Genomic DNA, 25,277 nt, shown 5'->3' with positions numbered 1-25,277 from the left:
AGCACCACGTAGAACCTCATATCACAAACCACTGATGAGGAAAATCAAGATCAGACCCAACAAGCTGAAATATTAAGAAGATCTAAAAGAGAGGGAAGGCCTGTAAATCGAGACGATTACATCGTATACTTACAGGAACACGACTTTGACATAGGGGTGGAAAAGGATCCGAAATCCTTTACACAAGTCAAACAAAGTGTTGATCCTTCTCATTGGTTTAAAGCCATGAAAGATGAGTTGAAATCCATGCAGGACAATAAAGTATGGGATCTTGTAGAGTTACCCACTGGAATAAGGCCGATTGGTTGTAAATGGATTTTTAAAACCAAACAGAACTCCAAAGGTAATGTCGAACGATATAAAGCCAGACTTGTTGCCAAGGATTTTAATCAATGTGAGGGCATTGACTTTAAGGAGACTTTCTCACTAGTATCCAAGAAAGACTCATTCAGGATCATAATGGCTCTTGTAGCTCATATAGATTTAGAGTTATATCAGATGGATGTAAAGACTGCATTTCTCAATGGGGATCTGAATGAGAATGTGTACATGTTGAAGCCCGAAGGTTTTGTAGCTACTGGCTCAGAACATTTGGTTTGCAAACTTAAGAAGTCCATCTATGGGTTGAAACAGGCATTGCGACAGTGGTACCTTAAGTTTCATGAAGTAATTTCTTCATATGGTTTTGTGGAAAACACTATAGATGAATGCATTTACATTAAAACCAGTGGGAGTAAGTTCATTATGATGACTTTGTATGTTGATGACATTCTGTTAGCTAGCAGTGATACCAGGATATTGAGAGACACCAAGAAATTCTTATCTCAAAGGTTTGAAATGAAAGACCATGGTGAAGCTTCTTACGTCATCGGCATTGAGATTTGCCATGACAAAACACTTGGACTGCTCAGCTTGTCACAGAGGGCCTATATTACTAGGGTACTCGAAAGGTATGACATACAAAATTGTGCTTTAGGAAAGTCGCCTATTGTGAAGGGCGACAAATTTAGTTAATTTCAGTGTTCAAAGAATGATTTAGAAAAGAATCGAATGAAAGAATTTTTGTACGCATCAGTAGTAGGGAGCATCATGTATGCTTAAGTCTGTACGCGACCGAACATTGCCTTTGTCACTAGAATATTGGGAAGATATATATCTAATCTAGGAATGCAACATTGGATAGCTACAAAGAAAGTATTACGTTATCTTCAGAGAATGAAAGACTTCAGACTCACATACAGAAGGTCTGATCAATTGGAGTTGATCGGATATTCATATGCAGACTTCGCAGGCTGCGTTGATACTAAGAAATCTACTTCAGGATACATCTTCATGATGGTGGGAGGAGCTGTGTCATGAAAAAGCGTGAAACAGTCTACCAAAGCTTCATCCACTATAGAAGCTGAATTTATTGCCTGCCATGAGGCATCTAATCAGGCACTATAGTTATAGAGTTTCTTCTCAGGTTTGCGGGTACTGGAGCATATCCCGAAACCTTTGAGAATATTTTGTGATAATTCGGCTGTTATTTTCTTCTCTAATAATAACAAGCATTCGTCAAGGTCGAGACATATCAACATCAAGTATCTTATTGTAAAGAAAAGGGTTCAGAATCATCAAGTGTTCGTGGAATTCATCAGCACTAAGCAGATGATTGTAGATCCGCTCACTAAAGGGCTCCCTATCACGTCATTTCAGGAGGATGTAACATCCATGGGAGTCATTGATCCCACAGATATTTTCAGTTAGTGGGAGTTAAGCGTACTTTGATTTTCACAGACACTTAGAGATCTCGTTTTATACAGTTTATTTGGATGATTTTGATATAAAGATTCATTTCTACTTCTCTATATATAAGTGCAAATTTTGAGTAAGTAGAACTACAGTCGTGTCTCATTGGAGACATGTAAAAGCTTCAGGACCTCTTAAGGATAGGCACATAACACACACTAAAGTGTGTAATCCTTATACCACATTTTCTACTTCGTGATCTATGTCGTTAAGATTGAAAGTATTTATGATCGTGCTTAGACTCACTTCGCTTAAATTAAATGTTGTGATGACTACCGCGTTTCGATACTGACTGTCTTGATGGACCAGATTGAATAGCATTACTCATACTGTCCAACTTTTTTCATTGGTTAACCATTTGGATATTTTCTTAATAGATCAAAACTTGTTTTCAAAATAATTCTATATAACTATCATTGACGTTGCTCAATGAGGCCCAAGTGGGAGAATGTAAGAACTCTATTTAGTGGGCCTCACTGATCAACGGTCTGGATTGTCATACAGTTGGACTGGATAATTGATTAGACCAGTGGGCCCCACTTCAGGCGATGCGCTGCACAATCTATCTCCGCAGCTCTACGTACTAGGGCTGGAATGTTATAGCCATCTTACGCAGACAGCAGTTTGAGTTGAACTAGAATACTACAATGTGGAGCATGGGAGAGAGAGAGTTGTGATGGGTTTCAAACTCTCTCTCCACAAACTCTATATTAGAGAGATGGGTCCCCGATCCTACACTACAACAGAATTCGAGTCCCATCTATTGTATTGCAGAAAGGGTGTAAAGGAGAGGAAGATCCTAAGCTCTTCAGGAATTATCGGTATTCTGATATTCTTATCTAGCTTCCATGGCGGCGTCACAACTAGGTAAGCTATCTGACCCCTGATCGCCATGTCCCATGCACAGACAGATCCGTGGGCCTATTCCGCATATAGATTAAGTCCCACATGATTATCCGTTTTCGATGATCTTAGGCTTATTGAAAATGGTGCCTATCTAAATCCCAAGCATGGGTCTCATTCTCTAACATAGATGTTTGCTTGGCCAAGCCCATTAGCCCAATCTAATCATCAAGTGAGCCATTGTTGCACAAAAAACATTGAACGGTTTAAAAATACTTGCGATGCATTACCATTCAACATACACGGAAGCAGATTGGGTGGTGGCAAACTTGGTGGTGTGTTGACATCACCAAGTCTCGTGGAGCCCACCATAATCTACATGTTATATCCACACTGTCTATACATTTTGCAAGATTATTTTATAGCATGGGCCCAAAAATGAGATAGATCCAAAGCTCAAATGGACCATGCCACAAAAAGCAGTGGGGATTGAATGCCTACCATTGAAAACTTCTTGGGTGCCATAGAAGTTTTGGATCAAGCTAATATTTGTGTTTTTCCTTCGTCTCAGTCTACGTGACCTTATGAACATGTTGGATGTCAAATAAACATCATATTGGGCTCTAAGAAGGTTTCAATAGTGGGTGTCATTGTCCCTGTTGCTTTATATGGTGTGAACTCTATATACTTGAGCTCTGAATCTATCTCATTTTTGGGCCATTTGCCAAAATAGTCTCACAAAATAGATAGATGGTGTGCAGATAACATATACATCATGGTGAGGCTTATAGAACTCGGTCATGTCATTGCACCATAGAGGTCACCACACCACGTAATTTGCTTCCAACTTACACATATGGTTTAAAGGATTTTTTAAAATTTTTTATTAATGACAAAAATCATTTTCCTAGTAAATCCGGATCCTCTGCTTGCCACAAGTATAGATTTCCTGCTTGTTGCAATGTGATTGGCCCCATCATCACTGATGGTAATGCAGCCATTGTCCATCACTGTCAATGATGATGTGAACTAATCACATTGCAACAAGCAAAAAATTCCTGCTTGTGTCAAGTAGAGGATCTGGACCCTTTCAATCTCGTTGTAGATCGAAGGTGTCCTTAATTTTTAAAAAATTTTGGATTAATTTTAAACCCTTGGTTGTATCACTCTTCCTGTCGGTTTCGACCGGCAGCTTCTGGGTGGCCCAAGCTGTATTATGCAGAAACTCATCCCATGTACGGTTAGGAGGCTGAGCCCCACCCCTGTGAAATGGCCAGCCTTGCCGTACAACTAGTTGCATCTTATATCTCACGTGCTGACAGTATCACACATGTAGGACAACCACACCATGCATAAGGTGGGCCTCATAAAGAATATCACCTGGATGAGCATCCATTGTACTGTTCAAAATTCCGACAAGTCTCCTTTTCGCTCCAGGTGATCGATCTTCATGGTGGAGCCCATCTAGTGCATGGTCCGGATGTCTCATACCTGTGACACATTGACACATTAGCCCACTTGCAACCACTTGTATATTATCATTCCTCATTGGGTTAGATCACTGACTGTTCAGTGTATGGTCTATCACACACCATATATTCAATCCAAGGCCAGGGAGGGATGGATGTGATGAGGTCGATCACTGTCTTCTTCAAGGATAACTACTCCAAATCCAGTAGCTTCTCTGAATCCTCAAAGAAATTCCTCGAATCTATGATGAAAAAATAAAAATATATATAAATAAATTCTAATAAATTCAAAAATGAATTAATTGATGATTAAAACAAAATTACAACCCTTTAAATAATAATCTCAAACCTGTGAAGAAGTTTCAGAATCAAATTCCAACTCCTTTTTTTTTCTTTCTTTTTAAAAAAAAAAACACAGTTCGAATAATTCATTTCACCGGAAAATATTCAGCCATTCAGGAGGGTCCTTACAAAAAGGAGAGGACCCTTCCTATCGTATAACTCAATCTGCAACAAAAAAAAAAACCCCCACCCGACAAGGGAAGGAAAACGGAGAAAACAAAAGGACCCTATCTACGTAATCCTAATATTCCCCATGCCAGCTTTATCCAGGAGAAGGGCCCAACGCACCAGTCTTGGAAGGACGGCGCATGAATTGTACAATCTATTTGAGCATCCTTCACTCACCATCCTGGCCAATGCATCTACAACCGAGTTCCCTTCTCGGTAGATGTGGCTGAATTGAAGCTCAAGGGAACACCGAAATAGCTGAATTTTCCCCAACTTGTACCAGATGTTCCAAGAGTTGTGGCAAACAGGATTTTCGACCGAAATAGTAATGGTCTTCGAATCAGATTCCACCATAATTTTGGAAAGACCCAGATTAGAGCAAATAGTAATGTCGTCTAGCATCGCTTGGGCCTCAGCAATAGTGTTTATAGTATGGTCGTAGTTTCTGTGAAAGGCCAAAATAATGTTGCCTTGGTGATCCCGGCAGACTCCGCGCCCCACCCCCTGCGTTCGGACCTGGGTTACCCCTGGAAGATCCATCAACGTTTAGCTTCACCCAACCCAAGGGGGCCTCGACCAAGTGACCTTGGTGCATTTTCTTGCGGGGAGGGGGTGGGCTTTATTGATCCTGAGGGCTTGGAGAGTGATGGTGTGAATCATGGAGTTCCTATCCGGGGCCTAGATGCTTGATCCTAAAAACATGACTTATTATGAATAGTAAACTTACTATTTATAGAATTTAGGAGTTGTGTCCAACATGAAAAGTGCTTAGAAAAATTAGTAAAATAACATGGTTAAGCCAAATAGGACACTTACTATTTTTGGTAGAAAACCATGAAGTCTAGCAGGAATCATGTCCATCTATAAATAGTAAGTTTACCATTTATAGTAAGTCACAAATTTTAAAGAGTTTGAGTTGGAGTTTGATTATGAAACTTCTTTTAAGGTTTAGCATCACTATTTAAAGGGTTGTAAATTAGTTTTTATCATTAATCAATTAATTTTTGAATTTCTAGAATTTATTTTTATTTTCTTATTTTTCCAAGTGGATTTGAGGTATTTCCGTGAGGAGTTCAGAGAAGCTCCATGGATTCGGAGTAGTTATTCCCTTGAGTTGATCAGCCTCATCATGTCCATCCCTACGTTAACAACCTTACATAGCAGGGTTGGTTAGCTAAAGTACCTTCTCCTACCCAAAACATATATGGTACGTCCAGTAACTTATTCTAGTTTACAAGATATGCCTGCTTCAGGGTTCTAACAGTCCTTATCACTTTTACGTCCAATGGGGCCTTCTCTGATCCATTTTGGACAAGAAAATGTCTGCGACCCATTCTATATCAACACTAATCACATTTTTCAATCCTAACGGACAGGGCCAATGGTTTGGCAATTCAGACCATTGGGTCTGATGGAGAATGACCCAAATATCTCTCATATTGGACGATCCCAATCGTGAATATTTTGAGCTATTTTCTCAGATTAGACGACACCAACGGTGAATATTTGGCAATATTTCTTTCAATTTGAACCGTTGTTTTGTGTCTTCTAAATAACTATCTGTAGGCTGAAAAACAAGGTCTACAATTGTGCTGTCACGTAGAATTCGACCACACTATTTTACTTTTAACTATCCATTTGATAGCTATTGATTGCGTGGTCAGAACTGCACCATCAATGTGATTTTAAATATATACTCCATCAAAAGTGGGATGTACAACTCACATGATCTAGATGGTCGTACATCAGGGCCATGTGTCAGGAGAACGAGTCACCACCATCACTTTTTTTTATTTTTTTCTTTTTTTTTTTTTGTAGTAGAACGTGGAGCGGAGCCACCAAGTATACTGAAAGAAGAAAATTACATCCAATCAGGGCGGTCCCGACAAAAAGAAGAGAACCGCACGTTTCGTATCAAATCAAAAAACCAAGGCAGAGCAGAATCTACGCACAAAAGACTATGGGCGAATATTTCCAACCCTGGCGAAGTCTAGGGCCAAGAGTCACCACCTTCACTTAAATGATGCAAAACTAACGTAAAAGTCTGCCTCCTCCTCTCTATTATGGAGCATTTAGCCTATTTTATACCTGAATTAGTCATTTTTGTGCCTTGATCTTCGGATCTGTCTCATTTTTGTGCTCATCCTGTAAAATAACCTGAGAAAATGGATGAACACCGTGGATAAAGCCAATACAGCACGGTGGGCCCCACAAAGCCCCTGCGTGGACCGATTCCGTCAGGGCGGGGCCAGGACGCAATCAGCGGAATATCATTTTACTCCACCACACGCTTCCTCGCTAATAGATTTTTTTTTGTTTTTTATGCAAGGATGTATTTATTTATGCATGGTTTCGTCACGTTTGCCGACTCCACAATCGCAAAAGAGCCCTGCCCATCCACAGCAGGCACACGTGCCAATATATAACACGTGTGTGAAATCTCATATTTCCATCAGGTGGGCTACAATTTTAAGATCTTCTGACCATTTCATGCCTAAGATGGCCACCACGCAAAAATAAATGGCCAGCTACAAAAGTAAAAAATTATCATGAGCTTAAGTTCTTTTCTTACATTGTGGCCCATCCAAGGAATGGATCAAGCCGGATTTTTAAAGCACTAGTCTAAGCATTACTCCTACCAGATGGAAAGCTCATACGCGTATCTTTCATAGTTTGATAAAGTAAAGTAGTAGAAATGAATAGATATTGTTTTATATTAGCATCATTGGATCCCACCTCAAGTAATGAGACTGTGTCAATAAGTGGACCATCATTTTCTCACATTAATTAATGAAATCTGGTCTTTAATTAATATTAAAAATAATCTAATCACAACTATATAAACACACTATCTCCAATACACCAAGCATCCATACATTTAGGAACCATTGGGTCTATCAGGTTGTAGGCGTCGCCATGTCTGCTTACCACCCACTCTTTTTCATGGCCTTCATTGCAATCATGGCCATTGCTTTCCATGCAAATGCACAACTTGACCCTGGATTCTATGACAAGGTGTGCCCGCAGGCACTGCCGACTATCAAAGCGGTTGTCAAGCAGGCGGTCGAACGTGAACAGCGCATGGGCGCGTCATTACTCCGGCTGCACTTCCATGACTGCTTCGCCACTGTAAGATTGGACCATGACCTAAAGTACTTGAAGCACCCACATCACATTGTTCTTAGCCACATGGGCTAAGGTCGAGTCAGGGGTTGACTCGTCCAAGTTGGGCTAAGGTCAGGGCGATTTGCACTATTGACTTGTGGGGTCAAGCCAGATTGGGCTTGACTGGTCTGAGTTGACTTGAACGAGTCACATCTGACTCGGGCTAGTTGTCAATCCTGAGCTGTTGATGGGCTAGGCCTGGAGTAGGTTTGTAGGTTTGGACCCAGATCTTGAACTGGTCAGCTGGGCCCTATTTAAAATTTTATTTTTCTTCCCATTGAAAGCCTTACACAGTTCTTGTAAATGTCTTGGTGTAGACAAAATGACCAAACTACCCTTCCTTGGAGGCCATGGACATTGTTGGTCCTTGGTGAGTTTGATGGTGCAGTGCCATATTCATGCACTTAATTATATCTAATAATCTTTGTTGGTTATCAAGATCTCATACGTGTGGGACATGGCCCACGACTATAAGATCTAGGCCATTCTTCTCTGGGCCTACCATGAATATGTAGTGCTTCAGATTCCAGAAGTTTTACGGTCAGATGATGGGAGCATTAGATGATTGGAAAATTTGAAATGCACAGTGTCTTCGATTATTGTTATACTCCGTAAGAAGTATTATTGCTGTGAATTTTTTTCTTAATTATATGTGGTTTGGATGTAGGGCTGTGATGGGTCCATTCTCTTAGACGACACTCCGACGTTCACCGGCGAGAAGACAGCATTGCCGAACATAAACTCCGCTAGGGGATTCGAAGTCATCGACGAAATCAAGGCCGCTGTGGACTCGGCCTGCTATGGGAGCGTTGTATCATGTGCCGATATCTTGGCCGTCGCAGCTCGTGACTCAGTCGTTGCGGTGAGTCACTCAATCAACCATGCGGCCCACCCCGCTTGGATCAATTTTTTTTTTCTAATTATTGATTATAAGCGTAGATTATTAGTTAGGGTGAAAAGCACCCATAATTTTTCTCAGAAAAATGCGTTGTATGGGACACATGGACAGACATTCATCCATCTGGACCATCCATTTAGATTGACCTACTCAGCCAAAATCATAGTTATTGTATGATCCTAACCATCCAATCGATGCTTGCAAAATGATGGCTAGATAAGTTACAACAAGCAAGGTCCTATCATGCATCAAACTAGATGGTCCATCAGTTGCACCCCACCTTTTATGATCATGTAATCCAAGAATAGCTATTATCTAGCCATGGTTTTCTTCCCATCATTGGTTCCAGAAAGCTGACTTTTTAAGGAGAAGGGTCACTGATTGGATGGTTAAGATCATCTGATTGCTATGGTCTTTCCATGATGACCCATGAAGAGTTGTCTAGACTGAATGAAAGGCCCATATTCATGTTTTGGACTGTCCTTGCTTCCAATATAACTTGCACCCTGCACGACTCATTCCGAGTCGGGATGGAGTCATTCTCCCAACCGAGTTTCATAGTGAATCAGCTCGAAATCCAGTCGAGTTGAGTTGACTCATCAGAGTTTTGAGTCAACTCACTGAGTTTTAGAACTCTGGTATCAAGATCACTCCTCCCACATCTAAGTCGTATCTTACACATATAAATACACATTTTTACTCTCCTAAGATATTTATTTCCTCCTTATAATCATCCTGCAGCTGGGAGGCGAAACGTACATTGTACCATTGGGCCGAAGAGACTCGAGAAGCGCCAGCAAGGACGAAGCAGACAACCGCATCCCAGCGCCGTTCTTCGACTTCCCGGCGCTACTCTCGAACTTCCAATCACATGGGCTGACCCTCGAGGACCTTGTCATCCTATCCGGGGCCCACACCATTGGCCTGGCCCGGTGCACGACTTTCCGCAACCACATCTACAATGACACCAATATCGACCCTTACTTCGCCGGCTCGTTGAAGGCCCAGTGCCCGGTGACTGGAGGCGACAACAACACCGTGCCGTTGGATGCTACGACAGCGTCGTTCGACACAGTCTACTACAGTGGGCTGTTGTATAGGAAGGGGTTGCTACATTCCGATCAAGAGCTTTTCAAGGGTGATGGGAGTGCCAGTGATGGCCTGGTGAGGTACTACAGTGCTAACCCAACTGCATTTTGGGCTGACTTTGGTGTGTCCATGGGCAAAATGGGAAAATTGAACCCCCTTACTGGGTCTGATGGGGAGATTCGTTTAAACTGTAGGAGGGTGAATTAATTCCATTCGTCAAGTGGGCCACTATGGTACTTTGGGGCCGTTCATCAAGTGGGCCCATAATGGTCCATTGTTTAGTTTGTCATTCGATGCACTTTTTTGGGTAAACTATTTGTAGGAGTAAATACCCATTTTTTTTACTATATTATATATGTTTTCTTCATTAATGCTTTACTTATTGATCATTGTTATTATATTTACATGGCTTATATTCATGGTTTATACATGAAATGGATACCTTGGGGTCGGATTCCTTGGAAGATTCCATCCAAGTCAATGTATTACTAGGCTTGTTAGGCTTTTTACACCTAAGATTTGTGAAGAGTTTTAATGAAGATTTGATGGACTGCTTTGATTTGTTCATACTCTTTCATTTACCAATATGTAAGTCTCTTATATGGATAATGGTGAGTTGGGTAATTGAGCATGTTCTATTCGAATAAGGATTTTCAACAAATAATCTAAGGTCGTTATGAGTTTAACCTTTTATCAAGATTGCAATGATTGATCAACGTGGCCAGCTAAACTAATTTTGTAAATTATTATTTTTTAACAATTAATTTTCAAATTATCATATGTATTGTTTTATAAAACTAACGGTTCGAAATTGTTTTTAAAATGATTAGTTATAGTTATTGGATATGATGAGCCTATGACAATAAGCCTTAAGACAATATGTAAAAGGATATATGTATGATAGTATCGGATAAGGTGTCATGTACATTAATGCGATGTGCATGTGAAAATGTCCAAACTTGAACGGGTTCCACTCAATCAAAGTTCTTGTGTAGTTATTATGTAAGTATATTATATGCATTGCCTATGATTTAAGTAACTTACAAGGATTATCATTAAAAAATTCTCTTTTATGACAAGAAAAGTGTGGTGCCAAATTCTTATAAGTTTATAAATATATGAAAGCAATTTAAAAATGTTCATAATATTTTATACTCGAGAAAATCTTATTTGCAGCATGGAATATGTAGAAACCCTGAGGTGGCCAGTTTGTGAGAAGAATAAGGAAGAAACAAGAGCGTTGATCCTCTTTTATTTAATATAAAGATACAATTGATTTTAGATTTGTGTTAATTCATGCATGTTTTTAAATAGATTCAGTTCAATTGGTATTGCTTCATACTATGATCAGATGCTTTTATTATTCGATATGATGTACCTTTGATGCCATTGCGAAGTTTATACGAGCATAAGAGTATTAAATACATGCGAGTGTACCTAATAATGTGTTGATTATAAACCCCATGTAGTGGAGCCCATTGGAGTGCCCACAAGTGACATGTTCAAAATTGGTTTACACGTTTTGAGTTCTAAATAATTAAGTCATTTAATAGACTAGTTAGCATACAAGATTCTTGCCCTAATATTCGGTAAGATCCCCTACTTAAATTACTAAAAGATCTCGTACGGTGGGTGAAGCTATATTTGAAACAAGATTATATATATTGTAGAACACACACTCCAAAATAATCTCTCTCTCTCTCTCTCTCTCTCTCTCTCTCTCTCTCTCTCTCTCTCTCTCTCTCTCTCTCTCTCTCTCTCTCTCTCTCTCTCAACACATTTTCTTCTTAGATAGGGTACAGTGACCTTTGCACCATTATTAACTGGGGTTAGCCGACCTTTGTTCATTGTTGGGGGGGCCTCTATCATTACTAAAGCTGCTAAATTACTCATACATTGTTTCACAATTCTCTTGTACAAAGCATATATTTGGAGTTGGTTCAGATCATTATCCAAAACATAGCGTCCAATTCAAATTTGTTTATGCTAGGTAAAGTGTTCACGCAATCGGACGCTAGATATGCCACTACCTACCCAATGTGATCTCATGGTTTTATTTGGCACAATCATAACTGTTTATTTTGTTCCTGCTCATCATAGAGAAAAACTTTGAAACTATAAATGTGGCATACAGTTAATGAAATTAACAAGCCTAAATTCTAATTCTAAGTGTAAATGTATCGTAACCAAAAATCAAGGTAATTTGATTATCAGTGGACAATTATTGGATGGTTAAAAAAGAAAAATATCCAAGGGTCCTATTCATTGCTCGAATGATGGATTAAGTGAAGATGACCTCGTTGGAAACGGCTTGGCTACTCCCCCGCCACAAGCCAATGATTGGTGGTCGGTGCTCTATGGGCCCCACCATGATGTAAGTGTTTCATCCATGCCGTCCATCTATTTTTCTAGATCATTTTATGTTATGGGACTAAAAACGAGGTACATCCCAATCTCAAGTGGACCACATTACAAGAAACAGTGTTGAATGAATGTCAACCATTAAAAACTTTTTGGGACCATAAAAGTTTTGGATCAAGCTGATCTTGTTTTTATTTTTAATTTTTTCCCCTTCATCTGGGTCTGTATGACCTAATCAACAGATTAGATGTCAAATAAACATGACCGTGGGCCTTAGGAGTATTTTAATGGTGGATATCCAATCACTATTGTTTTCCTGTGGGGTGGTCCACCTGAGATTTTTATCCCTCTCATTTTTGGGATAAATCCATAAAATGATCTGTAAAAATGGATGAACGGTATGGATGAAACACATACATCATGGTGGGGCCCACAGGGCACCGACCACCGGCCACCACGGTGCTGGCAGGGGGAGTAGCCAATCCGTTTCCGACCTCGTTTCCTCGCTGAGGTCTTTGGATTGATTTCCCAAGTATGGGGTGTACTAAAAATGTCGTGTGTACCAACAAGCTAACAAAGAAAAAAAAAAAAAATCCAATGGTCATTTTGTAAAAAATTAAGTGTCCACGAATCAGAGGTTAGGATTGCTCCTATTATCTGATATAGACTGTGAATTGGCAACAACCGGGTGTAAGTTTTATTTGAGGTAACATATGCCACGTATGCAATCAAGTTCCTATAATCTCCTCTTTTATGCGAGACGACTTTTGGCTTGAAAGCTTGAGCTTTAAAACCGTGAATGGGATTGATTCATAAGAAAGGCTTTGATTAGGGGTGTACATCGAGTCGAACCGAGTCGAGCTGGCCTTAACTTGACTCGGCTCGGCCACTAGCTGATCTCAGCTCAACTCGGCTCGGCTCGGTCCTCAAGCTTGACTGGCCAGCTCGGCTTGGTTTGGTCAGCAACTCGGGCCAGCTCAGGCCGAGTTCAAGCCAAGATCGAGCCGAGTTCGCCATTGAGGCATTTTCACAAACACCTGGACTACACCTTCAAAATATCACTGTATTTGACATAATAGCAATGGTTTTACAGGTATTTATCAAACACCTTCTAACCAACATAAAAATTAAGAAGAAAAAAAAAGGGTGTTGGTTTCATATACATACCTTCCTTGCCACCAGCCACACTTCTTTGAGTCATTTCATCAAAAACTTGGTGAGCAACATTAATATCTAAGTCACCGAGTCACCGAACAAGCTCGATCCAAGTTCCATTCGAGTTGGGTTTGATCCGAGTCGAGTCAAGGTGGGGTCAACTCGAACTCATTTTCGTGCTAAAAAAACCAGCTTGACTCGGCTCGAATTTAGCTTCGAATCAAGCTTTTTCGAGTCCAGTCGAGCGAGCTAACCGAGCTAGCTCAGTTCGTGTACACCCCTAGCTTTGATACTCTGACAGATTAGGATGAATGATACACCGGCACATAGGAATTAATAAGATATTGCTAATTTGGAAACTAAGGGAAAGTTAAACACCAATGATAGTTTTAAATTTAGCTGTAGTGCGAGCCAAAAGTTAGCGGTTATTTGGGTTTCTGATTAAAAGATCGGTGGACATTTATTGGACGGTAAAAAAAAATAATAATAATCAAAGATTTCATGAAAAAGTGTCCACGAATCAAAGGTTAGGAGTGTTCAATCAATTTGATTTTGGACTAGCAATAGTGTTGGGTTCCACAATGTAGCTGGTTTTCACTTGATTTAATATATTCCAGGTGTACAGTTTGTGAGTGCCAGCGTATCAAACATCACAGGCTTCTTTGATTTAGTTGAGAAAATGTTTTATATTATGGTATGGGACAGGCAGTAACAAATTACACACATGGACTCCAAAAAACTTAAAATAAACTGTCCGTATCATGGTTCCCAATTTAGATGGCTAGTAATCCTAAAATAATTTGATTAGAGTTTTTAAATGACTAATTTATGGGTATTTAATGGATGGTCAACATGAAAAGAAATTAGTGGTCTGAATTCAACAAACCAACTCCATTAATCAGAGATCAGAATCACTTAATAAATCCGATTTTTAAAATAGTAGATATTTAGGAGCGGATCCTGCAACTTGGACTGTTTAATTTAATTTAATATTTTCTTCACTCCAATTTCTCAGTGCCTGTGTATCAACTATCTGGCATTAGCAATGCCAGAGTATCAATTTCCCTTTATGATTTTATAATTATTGACCGACCGAGTCTTCATTTGGGTGCGGGAGGAATGCCCTGGTACACTGGATTGCACTGAACCATGGATGGAGAATGACCCAAATATCTCTCAGATTGGACGATCCCAACCGTGAATATTTTGAGCTATTTTCTCAGATTAGATGATCCCAACCATGAATATTAGGCAATATTTCTGTGGATTTGAACAGTTGTTTTGTGTCTTCTAAACAGCTATCTGTACGTATGCTGCAAAACAGGGTCTACCATTGTGCTGTCACGTAAAATTCGACCACTCTTTTTTACTTTTAACTATCCATTTGATAGCTATTAATTGGGTGGTCAGGACTGCACCATCAATGTCAGTGGAATGTATAATTTGTTGGGTTTTTTTTTTTTTTTAAAAAAAAAAAAAACCACTCTTCTAATGTGTGGCTGCAGCCACCATGAAACAGGAAAATAAAAATTGAAAGAGAGAGAATGAGCTAAACTGCTGAATTTTTTTGAATGCTATGGAAATGATTACACTGGTGCCATTTATAGACTTTTCTCCTAATGTGAAAAGACAAAAAAAATCCTTATCTAGATGCTTGGCAGCTAAAGAAAGAAAAAATTCAAAAAGAAATCCATTATTTATCTTAACACAGCTAGCAATCTATACTTAGAAAAAAATCTAATCTCACAGCTAGCTCACACGGTATGCACAACTAGTTTAAATATCCTTACACAGTTTTGGATTTGCACAAATCCACCACCGTGTCCAATACTCCCTTTCAAACCAAAACTGGCTTCATTCCAAGTATTGAACTAAGTCTCCTGAATGTGTCAGTCGGCAATGCTTTGGTGAAGATGGCTGCCACTTGTTCAGTGGTGTGACAGTATTCCATCTTAATTAATTTCTGCTTTACTTGATTTCTAAGAAAATAATATCTTGTGTCGATGTGCTTGCTCCTTCCATGCTGAACTGGATGTTTGGCAAGTTCGATTTCCAACTTGTTGTCCACGTATATAACAATAGATTCCTCTTGTGGATGCTTAAGCTCCTTTAGCAGATTCCTTAGCCAGATCGCCTCACATACTGTGGATGAAACTGTTACGTACTTAGCTTCACATATGGACAGGGCGATCACACTTTGCTTCTTTGAATTCCATGTGAATGCTGTCGATCCAAGATAGAAAGCATAGCCTGTGGTGCTTTTTCTTTCATCTTGGTCACCACCTCAATTACTATCAAAGTATCCATACAGCATTGCCTCATCATCGTACGAATAAAAGAGACCAAACTCAATAGTCCCTTTGATATACCTCAGTACTCGTTTTGCAGCTAGCTAGTGTGACTCTTTTCGCACTTCCATATATCGGCTTAGAAGCCCAACACTGTAGACTATATCTAGCATAGTAATTGTGAGATACCTTAAGCTTCCGATTAGGCTCTTGAATATGGTTGAGTCGACGTTTCTTCCTCCTCCATCTTTTGTGAGTTTCAGGCCTGTTGTAACAAGTGTATTTATGGCTTTACAATCCACCATCTGAAACTTCTTAAGAAGTTCCTTTGTGTACTTCTTCTGAGATATGTAAATGCCATCGACTTGTTGCTTCACTTCAATGCCTAAGAAGAAGGACATCAATCCACCATCAATCATCTCGAATTCTTTGAACATAGCCTGCTCGAATTCTTCAAACATCATCTGACTGTTCCCAGTGAATAACAGTTCATCAACATATAAACAAGTTATAAGTATATCACTATGGGCATTCTTCTTTATATAGATGACATGTTCATACGAACATTTGACAAAACCATTTTCTTGAAGATAACCATCAATCTGTGCATTTCAAGCATAGGGAGTTTGCTTTAACCCATACAGAGCTTTCTTCAACCGATACACCTTGTGTGCCTCCCCTTGCATGACAAGGACTTCAGGCTGGTCAACGTAAACTTCTTCTTCGAGTACTCCATTTAAGAATGCAGATTTCACATCCAGTTGGTAGATCATCCAACTGTGATGAGCTGCAAGGGAGATTATCATTCTAACAGTGCTAAGGCGAGCAACTGGTGCAAAAACTTCTTCATAGTCTACCCCATATTTCTATTTGTAACATTTTGCTACGAGCCTTACCGTATATCGTTTGACCTTACCATCGACATTCCGCTTGATTTTGTACACCCATTTGAGACCAATGGTCTTCTGACTTTTGGGGAGTGAGGTCAATTCCCATGTTCGATTCTTTTCAATGACATGAATCTCTTCTTCCATAGCCTTTCTCCAACATTCTTCATTTATAGCCACCTCGAATGTGAGAGGCTCGTGGTCTTCACATAGGCAGAGTAAATTCACTTCCTCAGTTTCTATGTAAATGTCGTTGAGGCTTCTCATTTTTATAGGTACCAAGGGTGAAGGAGAATTGGATGGAACTGTGCTAGCTGAATTCTGATTTGATGAAGTGCTTCTAAGGGAGATGGGATGTACTCTTGGACTTTTGCGATCTGAAGGGTGTGATGTGGGTGTCTGCTCCTGATTCACATGTCTTTCTTCTTCATATTCTTTGGCCTCAACCTGACTTTCTTTGGCCGAATCTTCGTGGTTCTACTTCCAGGAATCTTCCTCATAAAGCACTACATCTCTACTTACCACCGTCTTATTGGTTAGTGGGTTATAGAGCTTGTACGCTTTTAATTCTTCACTGTAACCGATAAAGATGCACTTCTTGCCACGATCATCAAGCTTTTTTCTTCTTGCTTCTAGAACTTGAGCGTAGGCGACACACCCAAAGATCTTAAGGTGCACCACGCTCGACTTATATCCACTCCATGCTTCCTACGGTGTTTTGAATCTGACACTCTTGGTCGGACACATATTGAGCAAATAGGTAGTACATGCAACTGCCTCTGTCGAGAAATTCTTTGTCAGACTGTTCTCCTTCAGCATGGTTCTCGTCATGTCGAGGATGGTGCAGTTCTTCCGTTCCGTAATTCCATTTTTTTATGGCGTGTACGCTGCAGTGTGTTGTTGCTTAATGGCATGTTCCTTGCAATATTCTCGAAAAACATTTGAGGTGTACTCCCCACCTCTGTCAGATCAGAGGATTTTGATTTTAAGACCACTTTCTTTTTCAATAAGGGCCTTAAAATTTTTAAAAATAGTAAAAGTAGCAAACTTCTCTTTAATTACATACACCCACAATTTTCTACTGTAATCGTCAATGACGGTAATAAAGTATTTATTACCTCCAAGGGAGATTGGCTCCATTAGTCCATAGATATCAGTGTGAACCAATTGCAACAGTTCTCTTACTCTTCAAGATACTCCACTCGAAAAGAAGTTACCTTTTTGTTTCCCAAGTGTGCACGCCTCACACACTTATTATAGAGCATCAATGGTAGGCAACCCATGCACCATGCTTAATGAAGACACAAGCTTTAGGCCACTGAAATTTAGATGGTCAAAGCGAAGATGCCACATCCAGGAATCATTCTTTTCTTTTCCATAAAAACCTTCTCAAGTATTGTGCTTATATGGAGAGGAAACATACGATTTTTTGCCATCTGGACTTTCACAATTAAACGTCCATATATATCTCTTATGGAAATAAAAGAGTTCTCCATGTGTATGGCATACCTTTTTTTAAGGAGTTGTCTGAGACTCAGTATATTACTTTTCATGTTCGGCACGTAGTATACATTGGAGATATAGTTTAGAACATCATTCTTCTAAAAGATTTTAATTTTGCCTTTACCTTTCACCGACGTTTTTGATGAGTCTCAAAGCATTACATCGCCATGAACTCCTTCTATGAGCTCCACAAAGAATTTCTTGTCGATGCACATGTGATTGCTTGCACCCGTGTCAAGATACCATACATCTTATTGATCACTGTCTTTCTCTTGCGCAAGGAGAAGTGTGGGGCTTTCTTGTTCATGTCCTAATGCTTCGGCATAGTTGGATCGCTCGTCTTGATTCACCGGCTTGCTCCAACAATCAGATGCATAGTGGCCAAGCTTGTTGCAATTATAGCACTGAATGTGCTATGTACTTCATCGTCCACGCATCGATCTGCCTCTACCATTTCCTCTTCCAATAAAATTGATATTTTTCTGCTGGTTTTGGCCATGGCTTTGTTGGTATTTACACCCTCTGCCTCTTGCACGATTGTTAGCAAAACGTCCACCACGTTATGAACTTCCACGTCCACCATTGTTATCATTCAGAGTCAATCTTGACTCCAAAGCTTATTCCATTAGCATGGAACTGACATTCTTCTGCATTCATTGCTCATGAACTGGCAGCGATCCCATCAACTCCTCAATAGAGAGTTTCTCAATATCTTTTGATTATTCGATCGCCACAACCACATGCTCAAACTTGGTTGTGAGAGATCGATGTTTTTTTTTAATAACTCGGACATCTTCAATCTTCTCACCATTTCTTTTTAGATTATTGATAGTTACAAGTAATCGTGAAAAATAATCAGAAATATTCTCAACTTCCTTCATGTGAGTCGCTTCGAACTATACTCTAAGGGTTTGGAGCCGAACCCTTTTGACACGATCAATACCTTTAAAGATGGTGCTAAGGGTCTCCTATATTTGCTTACATGATGTTGCTTCAGTGATCCGTTCTTGGGTGGAATTATCCAACCCTTGATAGATGAGAAAAAGTACTTTCTTATCTTTCTTTCTTTGATCCTTGGTATTGGTCTTTTGTTTGATGGTGTAGGCAGCTTTTTGCTCCATTGTGGGCTCTTTGTACCCATCGGTGATGATCTCCCAAAGATCTTGAGATCCAAATAAGGCTTTTATTTGTATGCTCTAGTTTTCGTAGTTGTCCTTAGACAACTTGGGTATTTGAGATTGTATTGTGCTTGCCATTAAAATATTTCAATATATATGCAGCTAAAGTTCAAGGACCGTCCACTACTTGAGGAAAAAAAAAACTGATAGATTTCACAAATCAAAAAATCTGGGTAGTTTGATGATGGTGATGGACAATATATACGCTACTAGAACTTGCAATAGTTTATAGACCATCCACTACTGAAATGCTAAGAAAGAAGAAGAAAAATGATAGATGTTTCAAGCAAAATCTGGACAGCAGGCTTGATAGATTTTACAAGCAAAAATCCGAACATCCAAAAAAAAAAAAAAATTTTGATGAAGAAGAAATATCTTTGTTGGGTATTTCAGACCCAAAACAGTTCAATAAGAGTGCAATTCAACCTCCTCACGGTTGATTTGTTTTTTGTGTTGGGTATTTCAGACCCAAAATAGGTAGTGCAGGACCTCCTTCTCACGGCTGATGAGGCCTAAGGATTAGATGCTCTGATACCACTTTGTAAGGTTAAAAAAAAAAAAAAAAAAAAAACCACTCTTCTAATGTGTGGCTGCAGCCACTATGAAACAGGAAAATAAAAACTGAAAGAGAAAGAGAATGAATTGAACTGCTCAATTTTTTTAAATGCTGTGGAAACGATTACACTGGTGTCATTTATAAGCTTTTCTCCTTATGTGAAAAGACAAAAACAAATCCCTATCTATATGCTTTCTAAGGGCAGCTAAAGAAATAAAAAATTCAGGAAGAAATCTACTATTTATCTTAACACAGCTAACAATGTATACTTAGAAAAAAAATTTAATCTCGCAGCTAGCTCACACGGTATGCACAGCTTGCTCAAATATCCTTGCACGGTTTTGAATTTGCATAAATTCACCACCGTGTCCAATAAAATTCAGCTGCTCTCGATGGTCATACATCACTGCCATGTGTCAGGAGAACGAGTCACTACCTTTTCTAAAATGCCGCAAAACTAACGTAAGAGTCTGCCTCGTTCACTCTATTACGGAGCATTTAGCCTATTTTTTTACCCTGAATTAATCATTTTTTTGTGCCTTGAGCCTTGGATCTGTCTCATTTTTGTGTGCATCTTCTAAAATGACATGAGAAAATGAATGAACGGTGTGGATAAAGCCAATACAGCACGGTGGGCCCCACAGAAGCCCTGCCTGGACCGATTCCGTCAGGGCAGGTGTAGGACGCAATCAGCGGAACATCATTTCAACTCCAGCACACGCTTCCTCGTTTCCACCACACGCTTCCTCGTTAATAGATTTCTTGTTTTTTATGCAAGGAATGTATTTATTTATGCATGGTTTACTTCGTCACGTTTGCCAGCCCTGCCCATCCACAGCTGGCACACGTGCCAATATATAACACGTGTGAAATCTCATATTTCCATCAGGTGGGCTACAATGTTAAGATCTTCTGACCATTTCATACCTAAGATGGCCACCATACAAAAACAAATGGCCAGCTACAAAAATAAAAAATTATCATGAGCTTAGGTTCTTTTCTTACATTGTGGCCCATCTGAGGAATGGAACAAGCCAGATTTTTACAGCAGTAGGCATTACTCCTACCAGATGGAAAGCTCATACACTTATCTTTCATAGTTTGATAAAGTCTAGTAGTAAAAATGAATAGAAAATGTTTTATATTAGCATCATTGGATCCCACCTTAAGTAATGAGACTCTGTCAATAAGTGGACCATCATTTTCTCACTTTAATTAATGAAATATGGTCTTTAATTAATATTAAAAAGAATCTAATCAAAACTATATAAACACACTCGACCTTCAATACACCATGCATCCATACATCTAGGAACCATTGGTCTATCAGGTGTAATCGTCGCCATGTCTGTTCACCACCCGCTCTTCTTCATGGCCTTCATTGCAATCATGGCCACTGCCTTCCATGCAAATGCACAACTCGACCCTGGATTCTACGACAAGGTGTGCCCGCAGGCGTTACCGACTATCCAGGCAGTTGTCGAGCAGGCGGTTGCACGCGAACAGCGCATGGGCGCGTCATTACTCCGGCTGCACTTCCATGACTGCTTCGCCACTGTAAGATTGGACCGTGGCCTAAATTACTTGAAGCACCCACATCACATTGTTCATAGTGACATGGGCTAAGGTCGAGTCAGGGGGTGACTTGTCCAAGTTGGGCTAAGGTCAGGGCGATTTGCAATATTGACTTGTGGGGTCGAGCGAGATTGTGCTTGACCGGTCTGAGTTGAGTTGAACGAGTCACATCTGACTTGGACGAGTTGTCAATCCAGAGCTGTCGATGGGATAGGCCTGGGGTAGGTTTGTAGGTTTTGACCCAGATCTTGAACTGGTCAGCTGAGCCCTATTTAAAATTTTATTTTTCTTCCCAGTGAAAGCCTTACACATAGTTCTTGTAAATGTCATGGTGTAGACAAAATGACCGAACTACCCTTTCCTTGGAGGCCATGGACATTGTTGGTTTTTTTTTTTTTTTTTTTTTTGTTGAGTTTGATTGTGTAGAGGTTCCATATTCATGCACTTACATCTAATAATTTTTGTTGGTTATCAAGATCTCATACGTGTGGGACATGGCCCACGACAATAAGATCTAGGCCATTCTTCTCTGGGCCTTCCATGAATATGTCGTGCTTCAGATTCCAGAAGTTTTACTGTTCAGATGATCGGAGCATTAGATGATTGGAAAATCACAGTTTCTTGGTTTATTGTTATGCTCTATAAGAAGTATTATTGCTGTGATTTTTTTCTTAATTATATTTGGTTTGGATGTAGGGCTGTGATGGGTCCATTCTCTTAGACGACACTCCGACGTTCACCGGCGAGAAGACAGCATTGCCGAACATAAACTCCGCCAGGGGATTCGAAGTCATCGACGAAATCAAGGCCGCCGTGGACTCGGCCTGCTATGGGAGTGTTGTATCATGTGCTGATATCTTGGCCGTCGCAGCTCGTGACTCAGTCGTCGCGGTTAGTCGCTCGATCAACCATGTGGCCCGCCCCGCTTGGATCCATTATTTTTGCTAATTATCGATTATAAGCATAGATTATTAGTTAGGGTGAACGGCACACATAATTTTCTCGGAAAAATGAGTTGTATGGGATACATGGACAGTCATTCATCCATCTGGACCATCCATTTCAATCGACCTACTCAGCCAAAATCATAGTTATTGGATGATCCTAACCATCCAATCCATGCATGCAAAATGATGGCTTGATAAGTTCTGACAAGCAAGGTCCTATCATCAAACTAGATGGTCTATCAGTTGCACCCCCACCTTATATGATCATGTAATTCAAGAATATCTATGATCTAGCCATGGTTTTCTTCCCATCATTGGTTCCAGAAAGCTGACTTTTTAAGGAGAAGGGTCACTGATTGGATGTTTAAGATCATCTGATTGCTATGGTCTTTCCATGATGACCCATGAAGACTTGTCTAGGCTGAATAAAAGGCCCATATTCATGTTTTGGACTGTCCTTGCTTCCAATATAACTTGCACCCTGCACGAATCATTCCGAGTCGGGATGGAATTATTCTCCCAACCGAGTTTCATAGTGAATCAGCTCGAAATCCAGTCCAGTCGAGTTGACTCATCAGAGTTTTGAGTCGACTCCTGAGTTTTAGAACTCTGGTATCAAACTCACTCCTCCCACATCTAAGTCGTATCTTACACGTATAAATAACATTTTTACTCTACTAAGATATGTATTTCCTCCTTGTAATCATCCTGCAGCTAGGAGGCCAAACGTATGTTGTACCGTTGGGCCGAAGAGACTCGAGGACTGCCAGCAAGGACGAAGCAGACAACCGCATCCCAGCGCCGTTCTTGGACTTCCCGGCGCTACTCTCCAACTTCCAATCACAGGGGTTGACCCTTGAGGACCTCGTTATCCTATCTGGGGCCCACACGATTGGCCTGGCCCGGTGCACGACTTTCCGCAACCACACCTACAATGACACCAATATCGACCCCGACTTCGCCGGCTCATTGAAGGCCCAGTGCCCAGTGACTGGAGGCGACAACAACACCGCGCCGTTGGATGCTACGACAGCATCGTTCGACACGGTATACTACAGTGGGCTGTTGTATAGGAAGGGGTTGCTACATTCCGATCAAGAGCTTTTCAAGGGTGATGGGAGTGCCAGTGATGGCCTGGTGAGGTACTACAGTGCTAACCCAACTGCATTTTGGGCAGACTTCGGTGTGTCCATGGGCAAAATGGGAAATTTGAACCCCCTTACTGGGTCTGATGGGGAGATTCGTTTAAACTGTAGGAGGATGAATTGAGGCCGTTCATCAAGTGGGCCCATAATGGCCCATAGTTTAGTTTGTCATTTGATTCATTTTTTTGGGTAAACTATTTGTTGGAATAAATGCCCATTTTTTTACTGGACTATACATATTTTCTTCATTAATGCTTTACTTATTGATCACTGTTATTATATTTACATGACTTGTATTCATGGTTTATACATGAAATGGATACCATGGGGTCGGATTCCTTCGAAGATTCCATCCAAGTCAATGTATTACTATGCTTCTTAGGCTTTTTACACTTACGATTTGTAAAGAGTTTTAATGAAGATTTGATCGACGCTTAAGATTTGTAAAGAGTTTTAATAAAGATTTGATGGACTACTTTGATTTGTTCATACTCTTCGATTTACCAATATGTAAGTCTCCTGGATGGATCATGGTGAGTTAAGTAATTGAGCATGTTCTATTCGAATAAGGATTTTCAACAAATAATCTAAGGTCATTTTGAGTTTAAACTTTTATCAAGATTGGAATGATTGATCAACGTGGCCAGCTAAACTAATTTTGTAAATTTTTTTTTTTAAACAATTAATTTTCAAATTATCATATGTATTGTTTTATAAAACTAACGGTTCAAAATTATTTTTAAAATGATTAGTTATAGTTACAGGATATGATGAGTCTATGACAATAATTAGCCTTATGTATGATAGTATCGGATAAGGGTGTCATGTACATTGATGCGATGTGCATGATGTCCAAACTTGAACGAATTCCACTCAATCAAAGTTCTTGTGTAGTTATTATGTAAGTATATCGTATGTGTTGCTTATAATTTAAGTAACGTGCAAGGATTACCATTAAAAAATTCTCTTTTATGACAAGGAAAGTGTGGTGCTAAATTCTTATAAGTTTATAAATATGTGAAAGCAATTTAGAAATGTTCATAATATTTTATACTCTAGAAAAGCTTCATTGAAACATAGAATATATAGAAGCCTTGAGGTGGCTAGTTTGAGAGAAGAATGAGAGAGAAACAAGAGCGTTGATCCTCTTTTATTTAATATGAAGGTACGATTGATTTTAGATTTATGTTAATTCATGCAAGTTTATAAACAGATTTAGTTTGATTTATATTGCTTTAGATTATGATCAGACGCCTTTATTATTTAATGTACCTTTGATGCTTTTGCAATGTTTATAAGAGCATAAGAATATTAAATACATGTGATTTTTTGTTTTTTTTAAATTCGAATGTCATATATTTCATTCTAGAAAAAAATTACATTCAGGTCTTCTACGGAAAAAATGACCTGCAGAAGACCTATCATAACAAAAATCGGAGCAACCAGGCCCGAAAAAACTCCAGAAAGGACTTCGGCCTGCCTCTCCCTGAATGCTCCTAAACCAACCTTGTCTAAGAATAGAAAACTTCTCACCTGCAGAGAGAGCTCAGCCCTGCTGGAAGTACAAAAATGAGACTGGGACAAGCTTCCCTCACGAGCAAGCGCATTGGCCATGGCATTACCTTCCCTGAATATATGCTTGAACTCCACCTAGCCTTGGAGGCGGAGCCTATCCGTTATGGCCGTCCAACCTTTCCATTTCCAACCAATATTAGTGCCCTCATTAAATGCTTTAATCACCAACTCAGAATCGGATTCCACCACTACTTTGGAAAACCCTTTATCTAGACACAGAGAGAGCCCATCATTTGTCGCACGAACCTTGGCACCAATGTTCAACATCACCCCATAAGCATAAGAGAAGCCGAAAATGACATCACCCTTGTCGTTTCTGCAGACGCCGCCACCCCCCTGCTA

General features: G+C 39.9%; 2 protein-coding genes across 2 annotated transcripts; both read left to right on the top strand.

The window, feature by feature from the left end:
- The first annotated feature begins 7,529 nt into the window (after positions 1 to 7,529).
- On the top strand, positions 7,530 to 9,980 carry LOC131254097 (peroxidase RIP1-like). Its single transcript, XM_058255112.1, has 3 exons — positions 7,530 to 7,742; positions 8,446 to 8,640; positions 9,418 to 9,980. The coding sequence occupies exons 1-3, from the start codon at positions 7,530 to 7,532 to the stop codon at positions 9,970 to 9,972; spliced, it is 963 nt and encodes a 320-aa protein (XP_058111095.1). The 3' UTR covers positions 9,973 to 9,980.
- An 11,048-nt stretch (positions 9,981 to 21,028) lies between these two features.
- On the top strand, positions 21,029 to 23,710 carry LOC131254096 (peroxidase RIP1-like). Its single transcript, XM_058255111.1, has 3 exons — positions 21,029 to 21,250; positions 21,965 to 22,159; positions 22,930 to 23,710. The coding sequence occupies exons 1-3, from the start codon at positions 21,038 to 21,040 to the stop codon at positions 23,482 to 23,484; spliced, it is 963 nt and encodes a 320-aa protein (XP_058111094.1). The 5' UTR covers positions 21,029 to 21,037; the 3' UTR covers positions 23,485 to 23,710.
- Positions 23,711 to 25,277: the final 1,567 nt, after the last annotated feature.

This window comes from Magnolia sinica, chromosome 8 (genome assembly GCF_029962835.1).
Source record: "Magnolia sinica isolate HGM2019 chromosome 8, MsV1, whole genome shotgun sequence".
Taxonomy (NCBI): domain Eukaryota; kingdom Viridiplantae; phylum Streptophyta; class Magnoliopsida; order Magnoliales; family Magnoliaceae; genus Magnolia; species Magnolia sinica.
The sequence above is the reverse complement of the archived record's forward strand: the minus strand, read 5'-3'. Positions and strand labels throughout refer to the sequence as shown.